General features: G+C 39.8%; 1 protein-coding gene across 3 annotated transcripts; it reads right to left on the reverse strand.

The window, feature by feature from the left end:
* Window positions 1–1,048: 1,048 nt before the first annotated feature.
* fam78ab (family with sequence similarity 78 member Ab) lies at window positions 1,049–13,646 on the reverse strand. 3 transcript variants are annotated; one of them, XM_056403807.1, is made up of 3 exons: window positions 13,097–13,645; window positions 11,917–12,220; window positions 1,049–6,202 (listed from the first exon to the last, which is right to left on the reverse strand). In XM_056403807.1, the coding sequence occupies exons 2-3, from the start codon at window positions 12,177–12,179 to the stop codon at window positions 5,677–5,679; spliced, it is 789 nt and encodes a 262-aa protein (XP_056259782.1). In that variant the 5' UTR covers window positions 12,180–12,220; window positions 13,097–13,645; the 3' UTR covers window positions 1,049–5,676. The 3 variants fall into 3 exon arrangements, with proteins under 3 accessions (XP_056259782.1, XP_056259781.1, XP_056259780.1); XM_056403806.1 differs by having other exon boundaries at window positions 12,322–13,645; XM_056403805.1 differs by having other exon boundaries at window positions 11,917–13,646.
* Between the last annotated feature and the right edge of the window lie 264 nt (window positions 13,647–13,910).

The raw sequence follows: 13,910 nt of genomic DNA on the forward strand, positions 1-13,910 counted from the left end.
AAAGTGTATTAATCCACAGATGAAAATAGTTCCCATCAAATGTGATATTCCTGATTGAGTGACATTTGCTAAAACCTACAGTGCCTAGCTGTTTTAGGAAATCACTGAGCACTTTTTTATAAAGGAAACTACATGTTAGTGACCAAATATTTATATGCCACAGATGGGAAAGGGATGTCAAAAAGTACTGACAGATATGAACACATTGTTCATTTTAGTCTTTTCAAGTTGGGGTTTACTGACTAAAAATGAAACAAAATAGAATATTGCCATCTTTATCTCCTTAAATGGAAACAATTTTAATATATATACTGTATAGGTTTCAAGTAATAGAGTCAATTCCTCACTGGTAGAGCAATAATCTAAACATAGTCACTCTAGTGACTAAATTGTCTCTTTGCCTGATTCTTCTCGTATCCTCTCTTGATTTTACCCAGTTCTCTTCACTCTACCATTCCTTGCTGTATCATCTTTTATCCCTTTCAATCACTGCCATTAACAAAAAAGAGGCATATATAGAGCAGTTACATCCAGTCTGATGCTATAGAAATCTGTGACATACAGTACATCATGTGCTCAGCAGTGTATGTGTAGCCTCTGGGAGCATCATATGCGTGAAGGCTTTCAAGCTTTTTCAATTCAGCACTTGAGACTACATTTCTTTGTCCTGACTCAGAGAGTATCTGGTCCTTTTTAATTTGTGCAAATTCAAAGAACACAGAGCCCTACATGTCTGGAGAGAGAAAACCAGAGGTTCAGAGGTGTAGAGACGTAACTTGTAGATACATACAGTACGTTAAGGGAGGAAATGTGATGTGTATCTACCAGACAGCAAAGGAAACTCGTTGGTTTCAGTTTGGACTCAGACCAATACAGCGGGCTATACTGATTTAAAAAAAAACAAAAACATTTCACTTATGAATGGAAATATATTCCAAGACTTTAAAAATAACCTGATAATATTAACTGTGAACATATATGACTTTAACTCAGAAAAGTATGTACATATGTCCATAATTAAGCTGAAAAGAAAAAGACAGAAGACATGTAACATTTGTACATTTTATTCATTCATGAAAAAAAACTTTTTTATATATTTTTTCAGGGGTTGTTTCCCCAATGTTGTGCATTTTCACAGTTTTAAATATCTGCCAGAACTGACCCATTTTCAAGTATTGGTGTAAAAGTCAAAGCTGAACACAAGAACACATACTGCTTTAACTATTTCAGTGCTGTATTTCCAGACAACAAACCAAACAAAATGAGAAACATACACAGTTGCTCATAGTATTGTATGTACTACATTTGGGGTTGTATTATAACACTGTATTATGTTATTTAATTTCTGAAAATGAGGAGAACAGCAACATGAACCCGACATGTGGAACATCAATTTTTCTTTTTCACGGGATAAAACCAATAGTAAAAGCCAGGAAATGAAGGCAGATGGTCCTGAGTGTGAAGTTGGGATGTTTTATTGGTATAAAAAAGGGATGTCTCAAGGAGGGTTAAATAACTCCATAAGGAGCTGAAGCAAAGGTAGCAGCCCTCAGAAGATCTGTGTTGGTGTGGGTTTAGGAGAGGAGGCTTTTGATCGCTTGGCACAGCCGTACGAGCACAAAACACTACAACAAATAATGTCCCACATGGCTACGTTTGCATTTGTGATGTTTCTCTGGAAATACAAATATGCTAATTGAATTATCAAAAACAAACTGAAAACAGGCCTGTTATTAAGTGCCAAGAGGTTTTTGAATTAACAATATTATACTGCATAGATTTGGCTTTGTCCAATTTTGGCACTCTTTGTCCTCCATACAGCAAACAAACAACGTGCAGTTTTGTTTTTCTGTGGCTTAGCTAAGGAAGCACATAAAGCATTTATGCAGTCTGTCTGCGTTGCGAAGATAAAATACACATCATTAACACAAAGTCAACAGATTCAGACACACACCGAGAAGACAATTAGTGCCCTTTTCCTAACATCAAACGCCGTTGATAGTTGACAGGCACCCACTCAGTGACTTCAGTACTTCAATTTCTTTTTTCATATAAAAATGTCATTGCTCTCGTTTATCAACAAAAGAGATACATATATAATTTCCTGTTTGTTAGTAGAAAGGTGTGTCTGTGCATATGGCTTCGTAGCATGTGTTCAGACGGTCCACGTGCATGGCTGATAAATGAGTTCACACTGCCAATGTGACACTGCTGTGACAATCAGATACCACACCAGGCCTGCTCCTTTCCCCTTAGGGTGTTTGTGTGTGTGTATGTTTGTGAGGGCAAGCTCTGTCCCTGTTTTATGACAAGGGCGTAACCTTTCCTGCAGTGTGTGTGTGTGTGTGTGTGTGTGTGTGTGTGTGTGTGTGTGTGTGTGTGTGTGTGTGTGTGTGTGTGTGTGTGTGTGTGTGTGTGTGTGTGTGTGTGTGTGTGTTTGTGTGTGTGCGCACATGTGTGTGTGTGTGTGTGTGAGAGAGAGAATCATGACTCAACAACAGCAGAAGTGCATCAGTGAAACTCCTCATCCTCCCTAAATCCCTCCAATGGGATTTAACACAGACATGACAACACACACGCACACATGCACACACACACCTTGCGGGCCTCTGCGTGTCAAGGTTTAATTACATTACATGTAGTCCGGCTTGAATACTAGCCACGGTTCCCGCAGGTCATCGTAAGACATTACGAGGCAGTCCACGCTACAAACGTGTCCCCACGCTAGGTCAAGTGAAAGGTCATTGAGTTCTTAACATGAGCCCCAGTTTTTCTAAATGGATTCAGTTTGTTGTCACCTTCATATTTATTCCCCTCATGGCCACTCGACTGTCCACAGTTTAGTTTAGGAATGTGGTGGCTCCTCTCACATGGACACGTTGCCACCCCTGACCTTTGCTATTTGACCTCACTTAAACCTCACCCATGACTCTAGCTGGCCCTTGCGTCCACAGCACGACTCGGCACAGTTCAGTCCATCTAGGGCATGTAAGTGTGTCACTGCAGATCTAATTATGACGGCAGTCACCCAACTAGCCTCTTACTTCTCTTCTCCTTCTCCCATCACTACGACACCCTGGGACTCGGCCCAGGGCAGAGGCCATCGCGGTTACGAATTAACCGAGTTGAGCAGCGGTGTCTGATAAAGCCATGTATGGGCTTACAATGTAATTCTAATATCAACGGAGCCTTTTGCTAGCTAATTCTCCAGAGAAAGTAAGGCTGTCATTCTAGTGAACTAGCATACCATTAGATTTAAACTGGAAACCATTTCACACATGGTTAAGTAAATGTTTAAACGTTTTGGACGATACAATATTGTTATCTTCAGAGAGATGTGAGAATGGTATTAATCTTCTTTTCTAACCCTCAGCAAGAGAGAAAATAAGCATATTTCCCAAAATGTTGAATATTTCTTTAAGGTTTTGGTAAAAATCTTAAAACCACATGCAGGCTCTGCCGAGTTAAGCCACACAATAATTCTGTTTTGTAATGGTAAAACAGACAGAATATCCTAAAAGACACAAAGAAATGTGATCTGAACCAAGTGTGAAGGGTGAATGCTTTGTTCAGTCAGTAGTAAAGAGATGCTAATACACTGAAACAGCAGCCTACAAATCTTTGTGAAATACATGAGCAGATCAGACTTGCATGCAAATTTTTTTTTTTTCTTTTTTCTTTGGTTGGAGGCAAAACACAGGGACTTGGTGAGCACAGTGAACTTGCAAAAATGTTTGTAGCTTCTGTAAATTACAAAGCTCTGAAAGCCTCTGAAAAAACTGGCCATTAACAGAACAAACTCACAGAGCTCATTAGCAGATTTAAAAAAAAGAGTTTTCATTTTTGCGGCTGAAGCCATGCTCAAAGATTAACATTTAAATGGGCATTATTTCATTTAATGTTGGTATTTAGCTGACCAGAGCTGTTTGTTTATGCGTGTGTGTGTGTCTCGGTCTCACATTTGCTGGCGGTAAAATAAAGAGACGAGCCCCACATTTCTGCAGCAGGAGCTACAACTGGCAAAGCAGGGAAGTGGGTCATCTATATGCCAACCGAGCAGTTGGGATCAAACTTGCATGCCTCCTGCTCTGCTTTTCAGCCTCGACAACAGATAAAAAGTGAGAGAAAGAAGAGGGGAAGGCAGGGGAGAGGGGTGAGAGGAGGAATTAAATATTGTAGAAATTAAATATAGAAGAAAGTGGATGTTAATGATTTAAAGGAAGGCAACAACAATAAATACAATGTGTAATGATGAGTGAGTGTGTCAGATGAGTGGATGACAAAAATTAGGGCATAGGTATCCTGCTGTTCTTGTACTCCAGTTATTAAAAGTTATTTCCCTTTTCTGACTGCTTATTAATTTAAAGTATTGATTGTTCAACGTGAGCAACGCAAACACTTGCTCACTGTGGCAAGACAGAGTAGGCAAGACAGGATGGATGTCAAAATAGAAGGGAAGGAAGTGCAAGAGGGGCCCTGAGATGAAGTGATACAGAGAAAGGAAAACTTGACGAACTTCTGAAGTCGAATGCTACGGCCGCCATTAAATAGAATAAAGTTAATGAAATGAGGTTAACTTTGCTTTTGAGTACCTTTTGCTCAAGTTGTTGTTGGAAGTAGAGTTTCATGTGTTTAGTGCTATTGACAAGGGTTGGCTCAACTGGTGTTCTCTGTATGTCCGTCCGCACAGAGCATCTCTTCTGTTGCATAATGCACTTGAAACACAACTAGTTAGCCTGGTTGTATAACTGTGTCTACACATAATGCTGGTTGTACTTGTGAGACAATACATTTGTCAAGTAAATGCAACTGAACATTAAAAAAAGCGTAAATTTCAGACCCAGTTCTTCTTCTGTGGTGTCACTCATGTCCTAAACCCACACATGCCAGCAACAACAGTCTGGAAGAGAGGGGACAAATGAGCAAAATACTGCATTGCACTTTGTTTAAGGCTAAAAAGTTTGCAGTGGAAAGCAATGTAAACTTAAGGCAGCATGGATTGAATGTCTTGCATGTTTTAAAAACAAAATAAACTAAAATCTAGTATGTCACCCAATGCAATTTGCCATGTAAAGCACATGACGACGACGACAACAACAACAACAACAACAAACAAAATAAAATGCACTCTCTCCAAACCCATAAATAAAAACACTGTATATGTACACAACATTTGTGCATATCCATGTAGTAGCAGACATGGTCATGTAAATACTCCACCCACACTCACAAACCTCGTATCACTCGACCCAAAGAGCCAAAATATAAAATATAAAATTAAAAAAACTAAACAAAGAAATACCCTTGTTTATTATTTTTGCAATGACTTCATTTAGCACAGTGAGGCCCGACCCAGTTTGAAGGTAGAATGGTTGCAGTTTGTTCACTCCAGTTTTAAAAGTACTGTATGTTTAACTAGCCTCCGCCCTCATAGCAACAGCTGGTCTTTTTTTTTTTTTTTTTCTCAGAGCTGGTTTCGTTTGTCTCTGTCTGTTTTTCTCTCTGAGTAGTTTTAAAATGTAAGAGAGGAGAGTAAGGAGGCAAAAATGGAAGAAAACGTATGTCAAAGAAAGGTTAAAGCAGTGAGAGCTGGTGAAGAGCAGGAACGAAAGAAAGAGAACAAATAAGAGATGATACTGTTAAAGTATCCAAGGCCAGTCTGGTCAGTGAAACAGGTCAGTATTTGGGTGGGATGACCACCACGGGGTCACCATTCTTTGGCCGCCACATCAGCACCTGGGCGTCATTGGCATTGGGCTTGACCATGGCGTTAGCGGGGATGGGCTCATTCTTGCCCAGGATTTGGGGCTGTTCCTGGGCCACGGGCTCGTTCAGAATGGCCCTGTGACCCAGAGGCTTTTCTGGGTCCACTTTGATGTGAAGCCGCATCCTCCAGCGGATTGTCTGCAGGACGAGTGTCTCTGAGGTGGCCTGGTTGATCGCCACCAGCCAGGTCGTAAAGCTCTGGTCGCGGTGGATGCTGCTAAGCTGAGGCACATTGCTGTCACTGACCGGCACGCCCCAGGTCACGCTGGGGTAGAAATTGTCGTTCATACTGACGGTGAACTTGCTGTCCTTCTTGGTGGGGCCTACGATAGTGCAGGTCTCTGTGGTGTTGCCGTACCATGGGTAGTTGACGCCATCCGAGTCACTGATGGCTTGGATCTTGCCGTCACGCAGGTCAGGGAGCTCCCAACTCGACCTGGAAGTTGACAGGAGTCATCAGAAATAGAGCTCATAGCCATTATGTAGTTGATGAGATTAAAGGATAATTGGAAGTTATCACAACTTGGATCTTTTGGTCATAGTTATGATCATGTTACAATAACATTTTATTAATTGAACCAGGAAGCTCTCTGTAAACTGGCATGGATGTTCTCTTTTCTTTTCCAAATACCTTATATGTGCCTTGACCTGTCTTACTTCTTTTTAGTGATACCAACACAAATTTTTTTAAAAACTACAAAAATAAGACCCAAGTTGTAATAAACTTGAATTATCCTGAAGGTTTAGCTCTGACACAATAAACCATACCACAGGATTCCTCGTGTAAAAAGCTCTCCCGTCTAATGCTTTCTGTATAAATATCTGTGCATTTGCATCTCGGTAATCTCCCTCCTGATATATCACTGTCTGTCCAAAAACACATGACAGATGCAAGAAGTTCATTCAAAGCCTCACAGTTGGCTCTTTCCACCAAATTTTAAACAGCTGAGGAAAAATACAATACAGCTATAAAATATTGTGACACACACAGCGGGCGACGCTGAACGGCTTAAGTGACCTGGTACCTCTAGTCTGTCCACATATTGATTTTCTGCCTGCAGCAGGAAAAAGATTACCTTTTTTTCCCTGAAGCTGAGGACCAGCAGAACAGAGGAGATAACAGTGTGATCACAGCCACATGACTTACTGTCTGCTTGGCCTGGCCTCACATTGTGATTTATGCATTCACCCAGGGGGCGAGATTAGCATGTCAGGCATGATATCAGCTGGCCCGTGTGTGTGTGTGTGTGTGTGTGTGTGTGTGTGTGTGTGTGCACGTGTATGCATATGTACTTTTGTTTTTTTTTTCTCTGAAAAATCACTTAATCCTCTCAACCAATGCCTCCAAAACAATTTGCAGCAATCCATTCTGTCAGTGGCATAAACTCAGGTAACTCCAATACTTAAAAAAAACAGCTTGATAGCAATATCCAGCTTTTAACTGTATAGACAATATGGCCTTACAAGCACATTGTACTCATAAACATGTAATTATTTTCCTTCATTAGGTGGTATTTTCCATCAAAAGTTAAACACCTAAATGTCAGTTTGTTTGGTAGGAAAACTGAGACTTGGTCCTGTACATGAATTGCTCTGAAATTGTCATGGAAAAAAAAAAAAAACTGCATCAAAGCCAAAACAAAGCAGTAAGTGTAAATGGAAAAGAAGAGTAGACTGCACACACCCATTGAATAACTTTGATCATGAATGGGGAAAACAATGCAGAGATATGGCTCACTTCCTGTTTGACAGGCCAAATGGTCTGCAGCATGTGGTGAGAGTATTTGTGACAGAACCACAGAGATGTTAAAAATGATTCACTTCTTTTAAAAAAAAAAAAAAAAAAACGTGTCTCCTAAGGATGTCAGTTATTGTAAATGTTGAATGCACCCTTGTACAGTGATTCCCAGCAAGGGGGTAAACTGCAGTTGCAGAAAAAAATTGAAACTAAATTTAAAACAATAAGTATATATCCACATATTGAGTCAGCTGAGTAATTGATAAATGGTTGAAATAGAGCTGAAAGTAACAGATAAACTGTGAAATGGCTTAGAATATAATAATAATAAGCTAAAATTAGTGGCTACATAGATGACATAGATAGTGAAATAGTTAAAAGTAATGGATGAATTGCTAAAGTAGATACCTAAAAGTAACTAATAAACAGTTGAAACAGTTAAACTAAAGTAATGGAGGAATATTCGAAAAAAAATCTATAGCTTCTGCCACTAGTAGTACGAATGCAAATGTGACCAAATCAACTTAAACGCTGACAGTTCAATTGTATGGAAAAATAAGTTTGTGTTATATGTTTTATGTAGTTAAGTAATATTGTAACTAAATTGACCATATCAGGAACATGATGGTGTTGAACCTGAGTTAATCTCAAGGCCAATAAAAAGGCTGGGAGCCACTGCTGTAATACATGGTTGCAACAATTTCCTGTTCACCTATGACTTTAACCTCCAGTTACAATAAGCCCTGTGCTCTACACATCAAAACTGAGAGCTCTTTAGCAAACAATTAACTAAGGCAATATCATCTTAAGCCAAAAACAATATGTGATATTTTAAATATTAAAGCCTTAGGCCTGTTAACTACACAAAGGGTTGTTAGAAGTTTGCAAACAGCTCTGTTGAGAAATGGTGTGTCCTACTGAGAGAGTTTGATCATGACAGAAGCAGAAGCAGAAGCAATGTGGAAACAGCTTATTTCCTGTCTCTGCAGCTGTGTTGCCATATTCATTTGCATGTTAAGGGCAAGTGGTTCGGAGTAACAAAATTCTGTTGATAAGGCATAATAAAGACTCAAGAGATTATATCAAGTTTCAAGTACAAGTGAAGAAATAAGGTGCCAATGCAATCAGTTACCCAATTACAGCTTGCTTTATCCCCACCACCAGTGATTTTTTTGTGTGTACAGACTACAACATTACCACACTGCCCTACTAAGTTTTTATTTTTGGCACCTTTAAATTTTTACGGCAACACAGCAGGCCTCACCTAATGACAACACACATTGGTATGTGCATCAACATGTGTGCATGCCTTTTTATAAATACAGACATACTGTCCAAACCTAAAAAACTGTACATCTGTGAAGCTGCTCTAAAAGACAGGGGCGGGAGGGGATACGATGAATGTGTCCAGAATCCTGAGCACATCATCCAAAGCCACCCGAGAAATCATCCACATTACCATCCTCATCTGTTCTGTCTGATTACGGCACACTTAAGTTTTATTACCATCAAAGAAACTACTTAGTATGAGAGTATCAGCAGCAGCGAGAACAGCCTCATCTCTTGCATCCTAAGAGTGACTTCAAAAATGAACATCAAGAATAAATGGCCTTGATGCACTCGTGAAGTTCTGTCATTATCTGCCTTTGCTAGGAAGAACATTTTAATGACTTTAAGAATTGAATATGATAATGTATGAAATACATTGTAGAGCGCGTGAGCTACAGGGGCAGACAAAATAATGTAAACACAGCACGAAGAGGGGAGTTGCCTGTGCAAACACTTTTACAAAGGTGGGTGGGTGCATTCCAACACCCCTATATACAGTGTAGTACTATATATAAACTGTATCTGTTACGTCCATGTTGGTTATTTCCAACTTGAGATCACTCTTCTTCTTTGTCACTGTGGTTTGTCTGCATCCACCATAATGCTGACATGATTTTTGAGAATCTCTTCATTTTATGTTTGGTTGCTGTAATTTGGGCATTTCCTGCCAGTAGAACTATGTCAGTTGTCTCATTTAGCCGTAAAGCACATTATCATATGTGAAAGTGCTTCTTACCATTGCTCTTTAATAGCTGACAAATTCTGCTCAGCGGCATTTAAGCTAATGTGACCCTTTTGAAGCAGCTTTTGTAATTTCAGAATTTAAGACATTTAAAGTGATTAGTTTGTGTTATTTTGGATTGTTAGTACTTCGTGAGATCTTTAAAAGAATCTCTTTAGAGCTGTAATGATTAGTTATTAGAAAATTAATCGGCCACTATTTGCTGGTTCCAGCTCGGATTTTTGGCTTTTCTCTGTTTTATATCATAGTAAACTGAATATCTTTTGGTTTTGTACTCCTGGTTGATGAAGAAAGACATGTTTAGTACAATTTAGAAACACTTTATAGACTAATTGATTAATTAGAAGAAGAAAAAAAGATCAGCAAACTAATCGAAAAATTAAAATATTCATTAGTTACAACCTTAAATCTTTCACAACTGATAAAATTAGAAGAAATGCATTATATTGACTCTCTGTTTCTTCTACTGTGAGCACAGTCAAGTACAGTAGACTAGAAATTAGTGACCGTGTCCAGTTCTAAGTTTTAGGCTTCAAAATGGGGAGCTACTCTGCCTTTTTGTTTATATTATGTTTCATGATTGGATGTTTTTCTGTGTTAGTCATCATTAACTACAAAGACAGAAGAGCATAACAATTCAATTTCAGCAAGCTAAAAGAGTAAATATTCACAATACAATAGTGCAGCTTGGATGAAAGGGGCAACGACTGTAAACACAAATGCATTTTACCAAACACATCGATCAGACTGGACTTTTGGGGGTTCTCTCACTTTCTCACCTTCTCACCCTCTCTCTCACACCGACACACACACACACACACACACACACACACACACACATATGTGGGGCCGTAAAGGGGTGGGGGTGTAGGGGAGGGGACTGGGTATCTAATCTTAGACGTGCAGAACTCTAACATCCTTTGCTGCAGTGCCTACAGATAAAGCTTATTCTGGGTGCACGTCGGCTTGTGGTTTGCCCACTACGGGATATAAGATATGCAACTTGTATAACATATGTATGTAGGAAAAGAAAGCAACAGAGAAAGTGAAACAGACCAGTTAACTATCACTCAGTGTTATGAGCCTTTTTTAAAGCTGCATTTGTTGGTGTTTGTATTTAACCACTGATGCAAAATAACTGTATTGACAAGCGGGAGTGATCTGACAGGTCATAGCAATTATTTTCCATCACAATGTCCTACTCCGATATCTGTCAGGTTTTGAAGTACTTTGTAGCCTGCAGCCACAGGCCCACATGCTGCAGACAGCTGAGCTGCTGATTGAATTAAAGTGCACTTACAGACAAGTCCATTTATCTTCGTTCTCTGAAAATATTATCTTCCTAACAACAGATGTTAATGCCTAATATTTTGCATACACAGCACACAGTGATGCTGGGAAACCCAAATGCAACCAAGTTTCACTACTCAATAATATTTCCACTTTAGAGTCATTTTAGCATTACATGCAATACAAAAAACAGGAACTCCAACACTCTCACAATCCAGCCCAGGAAAGTACGCTGATATAAAGCTTCTCTTTTGCTGGTTGGAACTGACTCTTTGAAACGATTCTTTATTTGGAAATAAGTGGCTAATTTACTTAAGATTAGGTTTCTTTTCCTTGAGGTGACACTGGCTAAATTTTTTATCTGCATAGCCGAATATCAGCAACTATAGGAGGCTTAAAATTCAAACTTGTATTCTCCATAATTTTTAGATAAAGCACTTTTTAAATGCTGTTTCAAACAGCGTTGGATGGTATATATAACATATTCTTAAAAGTGTTAGCTAGCTTTGAACTATTAGTTTAGCAACTTTAACTTAACGGACAACTTTTTTGGTAAACAATCATGTAATATTTCCTCTCAAATGGCAGGCATTGCTGCTTGCTGGTTGCCATTTTAGACCGTAAACTCAGATTGAACAACCCATGTAGGGATGTCACTCTGGGCTCTGTGAAGTCGTTAATGGCATTTTTTCACGTTTTTGACATTTGTATCCCAACATTAATTGGTTAATAGGAAACTAATTGGCAGATAGTAATTGTTAGTTGCAGGCTTAATACATGTATGTGAGAATTAAGATGATAGCCTGAAGGATTCCAGTAAATAACTCAGAGGCTAACATAAAAATATGATGAGTAATTTTTAGGCAAACCTTTTTTTACTTGTATGTTACTTCATAGAGAGTATCAAAGGGCTTCATTCCAGCGTTGGGGTTCAGTACTTCAAACATTAAACCTCTGGGGAGTCTAAACCTAATGTTCTCAACACATGCTCATCACCTAACAATGATGATCAAAGTCTTTACATACATTAAAAAGGGCCCATGATACTCACATCCCTTTGTTTCCATAAGTATTGTAGAACTCCATGTGATTACACGCTTGAATCCAGCCGATGGTCCATGTCTCTTGCCCGGCCACTGGCGGCACCAGGACCTGGGCATGAGCTCGGAAGTGCGGTGTCCGGTAGCGCAGGACCACGCTGTTTGATTCGTCGATGCTGGTGGGGTTGTTATCGATGCAAGTGTTCACCTCCAGGACGATGATACTGTCTCGGAAACTCTTGGGCTTACACCTGATACTCTGGATACAGCCCATTGCATTAAACAGCAACACAATCCACAACAACGTCCAGAGGTCTGGGGGAGAAGAAAGACGCATGGAAACAGCAAGAAAATCACCACAGTTGGATCCTCATCATGTTTCCCTCAACCAAAAAAAAAAAAAAAGAAAAGCTTACCAGAATGGAAAGTGTTTATGTACAGAGGACTGTCTCATAAAAAAGCCATGCATCTTTGATCCAAAACTACTTCAGAAAAGAAGAGGAAGAAGAAGAAGACCGGCTTAGAAAGTCTTTGTATTCGTAGAGCGCATGCTTTCCGGTGCGTAAACCCAACTTCAGCAAACAAGCGCAGGTGCAATACCGTTCCTTATCCGTGCATTGATGTTTTCATGCTGTCAAGATACAAGCCATTGTCTCTTAAATGTGCTCTATTGCAAAAAGACTTGACCATCTGGCAAACATGCATCCATTGGAAAGTTGCGCGTAAAAGGTTCAGGTTAATTATGAGCTAAATAATTAACAAAAACTACTAGTGTTACCTCTTACTGTCGTATTGTCTTTTGTGTGATTCTTTATTTCATTAGAGGCTAATCCACGGACTATCATCTAATGGTTAAAGCTCTATAGACATCCAGCTGGTGACAAATCTTACTTGAAAAAATGGTAAGCCGGACAGTTATTAACGACAAATGGCAGGTCAGATGTGACGCTCACATTGAGTAGAGCTGCCTAGTGTGCATTTAATCCGCAACAGCCTCAATGTAAAAAAAAAAAAGAAAGAGAAAAAAAAGTGTAATTAACGATTCATCAGCGTTTCTGGACGTTATATTTTACGTCAATACAACATGTGTGGATTAAAGGTTCATGTTGTGCAACTGCATGAATTGTGGTCTATTTTTAACCGACAAAAAACATGCAAAAAAAAAAAGAAGAAGAAAAAGAAGAAGTCTACCTATAAAACAGTTCACTGGAAAGTCTCCAGTGTCTTCAGCAGGGCGAAATCCTGGAGAAAATTCAGAGTGAACAGCGGCTCTCACAGTTCCTCGGTCAGAGAGGTAATTCCTTTATCTCCCTCACGCCGGCTCCCGTTATTTCTCCCCCAAGTCTATCGCCGAAAAATTATTATTTCACCGTCCCACAGGGAGAGGTAGCATTTCCACAAGCACTGAGATCTAGTCGAGCACCGTAACATCCAGAGGACACCGCCGGGTCAACTTTAGCACCCATTTCACCGGATCCATTCTAAACATTTAAAAATAAATAAATATGAAAAAACAACATAGCGGCTCTCTATGGAGAACTGCCAGCACATAGTCACACACAGGGCGAGCGAGCCGGCAGCCGCGCGGTCCTCTCTGTGATGGGATGCAGTTCAGCCTAAATTCCTGCACAGGCTGTCATTTCTCCGAGCTCGTCCCATCGCTGCCACGGCAGGTTCACCCCGCTACGCATTGGTCTATTTCAGCTGCCTGGGAAGCAGCTCTATAAGTATCTTTGACACGACACTTCCGCCCCGAGCTGCGAGCATGCTGGGAAATGTAGGCAGTAATGTTTGTGTGAGGCTGCGGTATATCGTTTCAGAGCACATTGTTTGAGCTGCCGTGTAAATGTTTAGAGGGTAGGAGATGGTTGGCTTCTGTTCTAATTCAGCATTCAAAAAACTGACTTGTGCACATGCACGTTCAAATAACAATAGTCTAATAGCATAGGCTATCAGTATTATCGGCCAGTGGCCTATATAATATTCTTTACTACAGGTTTTTAAT

This window comes from Seriola aureovittata, chromosome 18 (genome assembly GCF_021018895.1).
Source record: "Seriola aureovittata isolate HTS-2021-v1 ecotype China chromosome 18, ASM2101889v1, whole genome shotgun sequence".
NCBI classification, from domain to species: Eukaryota; Metazoa; Chordata; class Actinopteri; order Carangiformes; family Carangidae; genus Seriola; species Seriola aureovittata.

Bases quoted from the DNA above. Each gene is read 5' to 3' on its own strand.
- fam78ab (XM_056403805.1), bottom strand. From the start codon at position 12,242: ATGCGTCTTTCTTCTCCCCCAGACCTCTGGACGTTGTTGTGGATTGTG. The intron at 6,203-11,916 runs GTGAGTATCATG...GTCAACTTCCAG, and splicing joins ACTTATGGAAACAAAGGGAT to GTCGAGTTGGGAGCTCCCTG.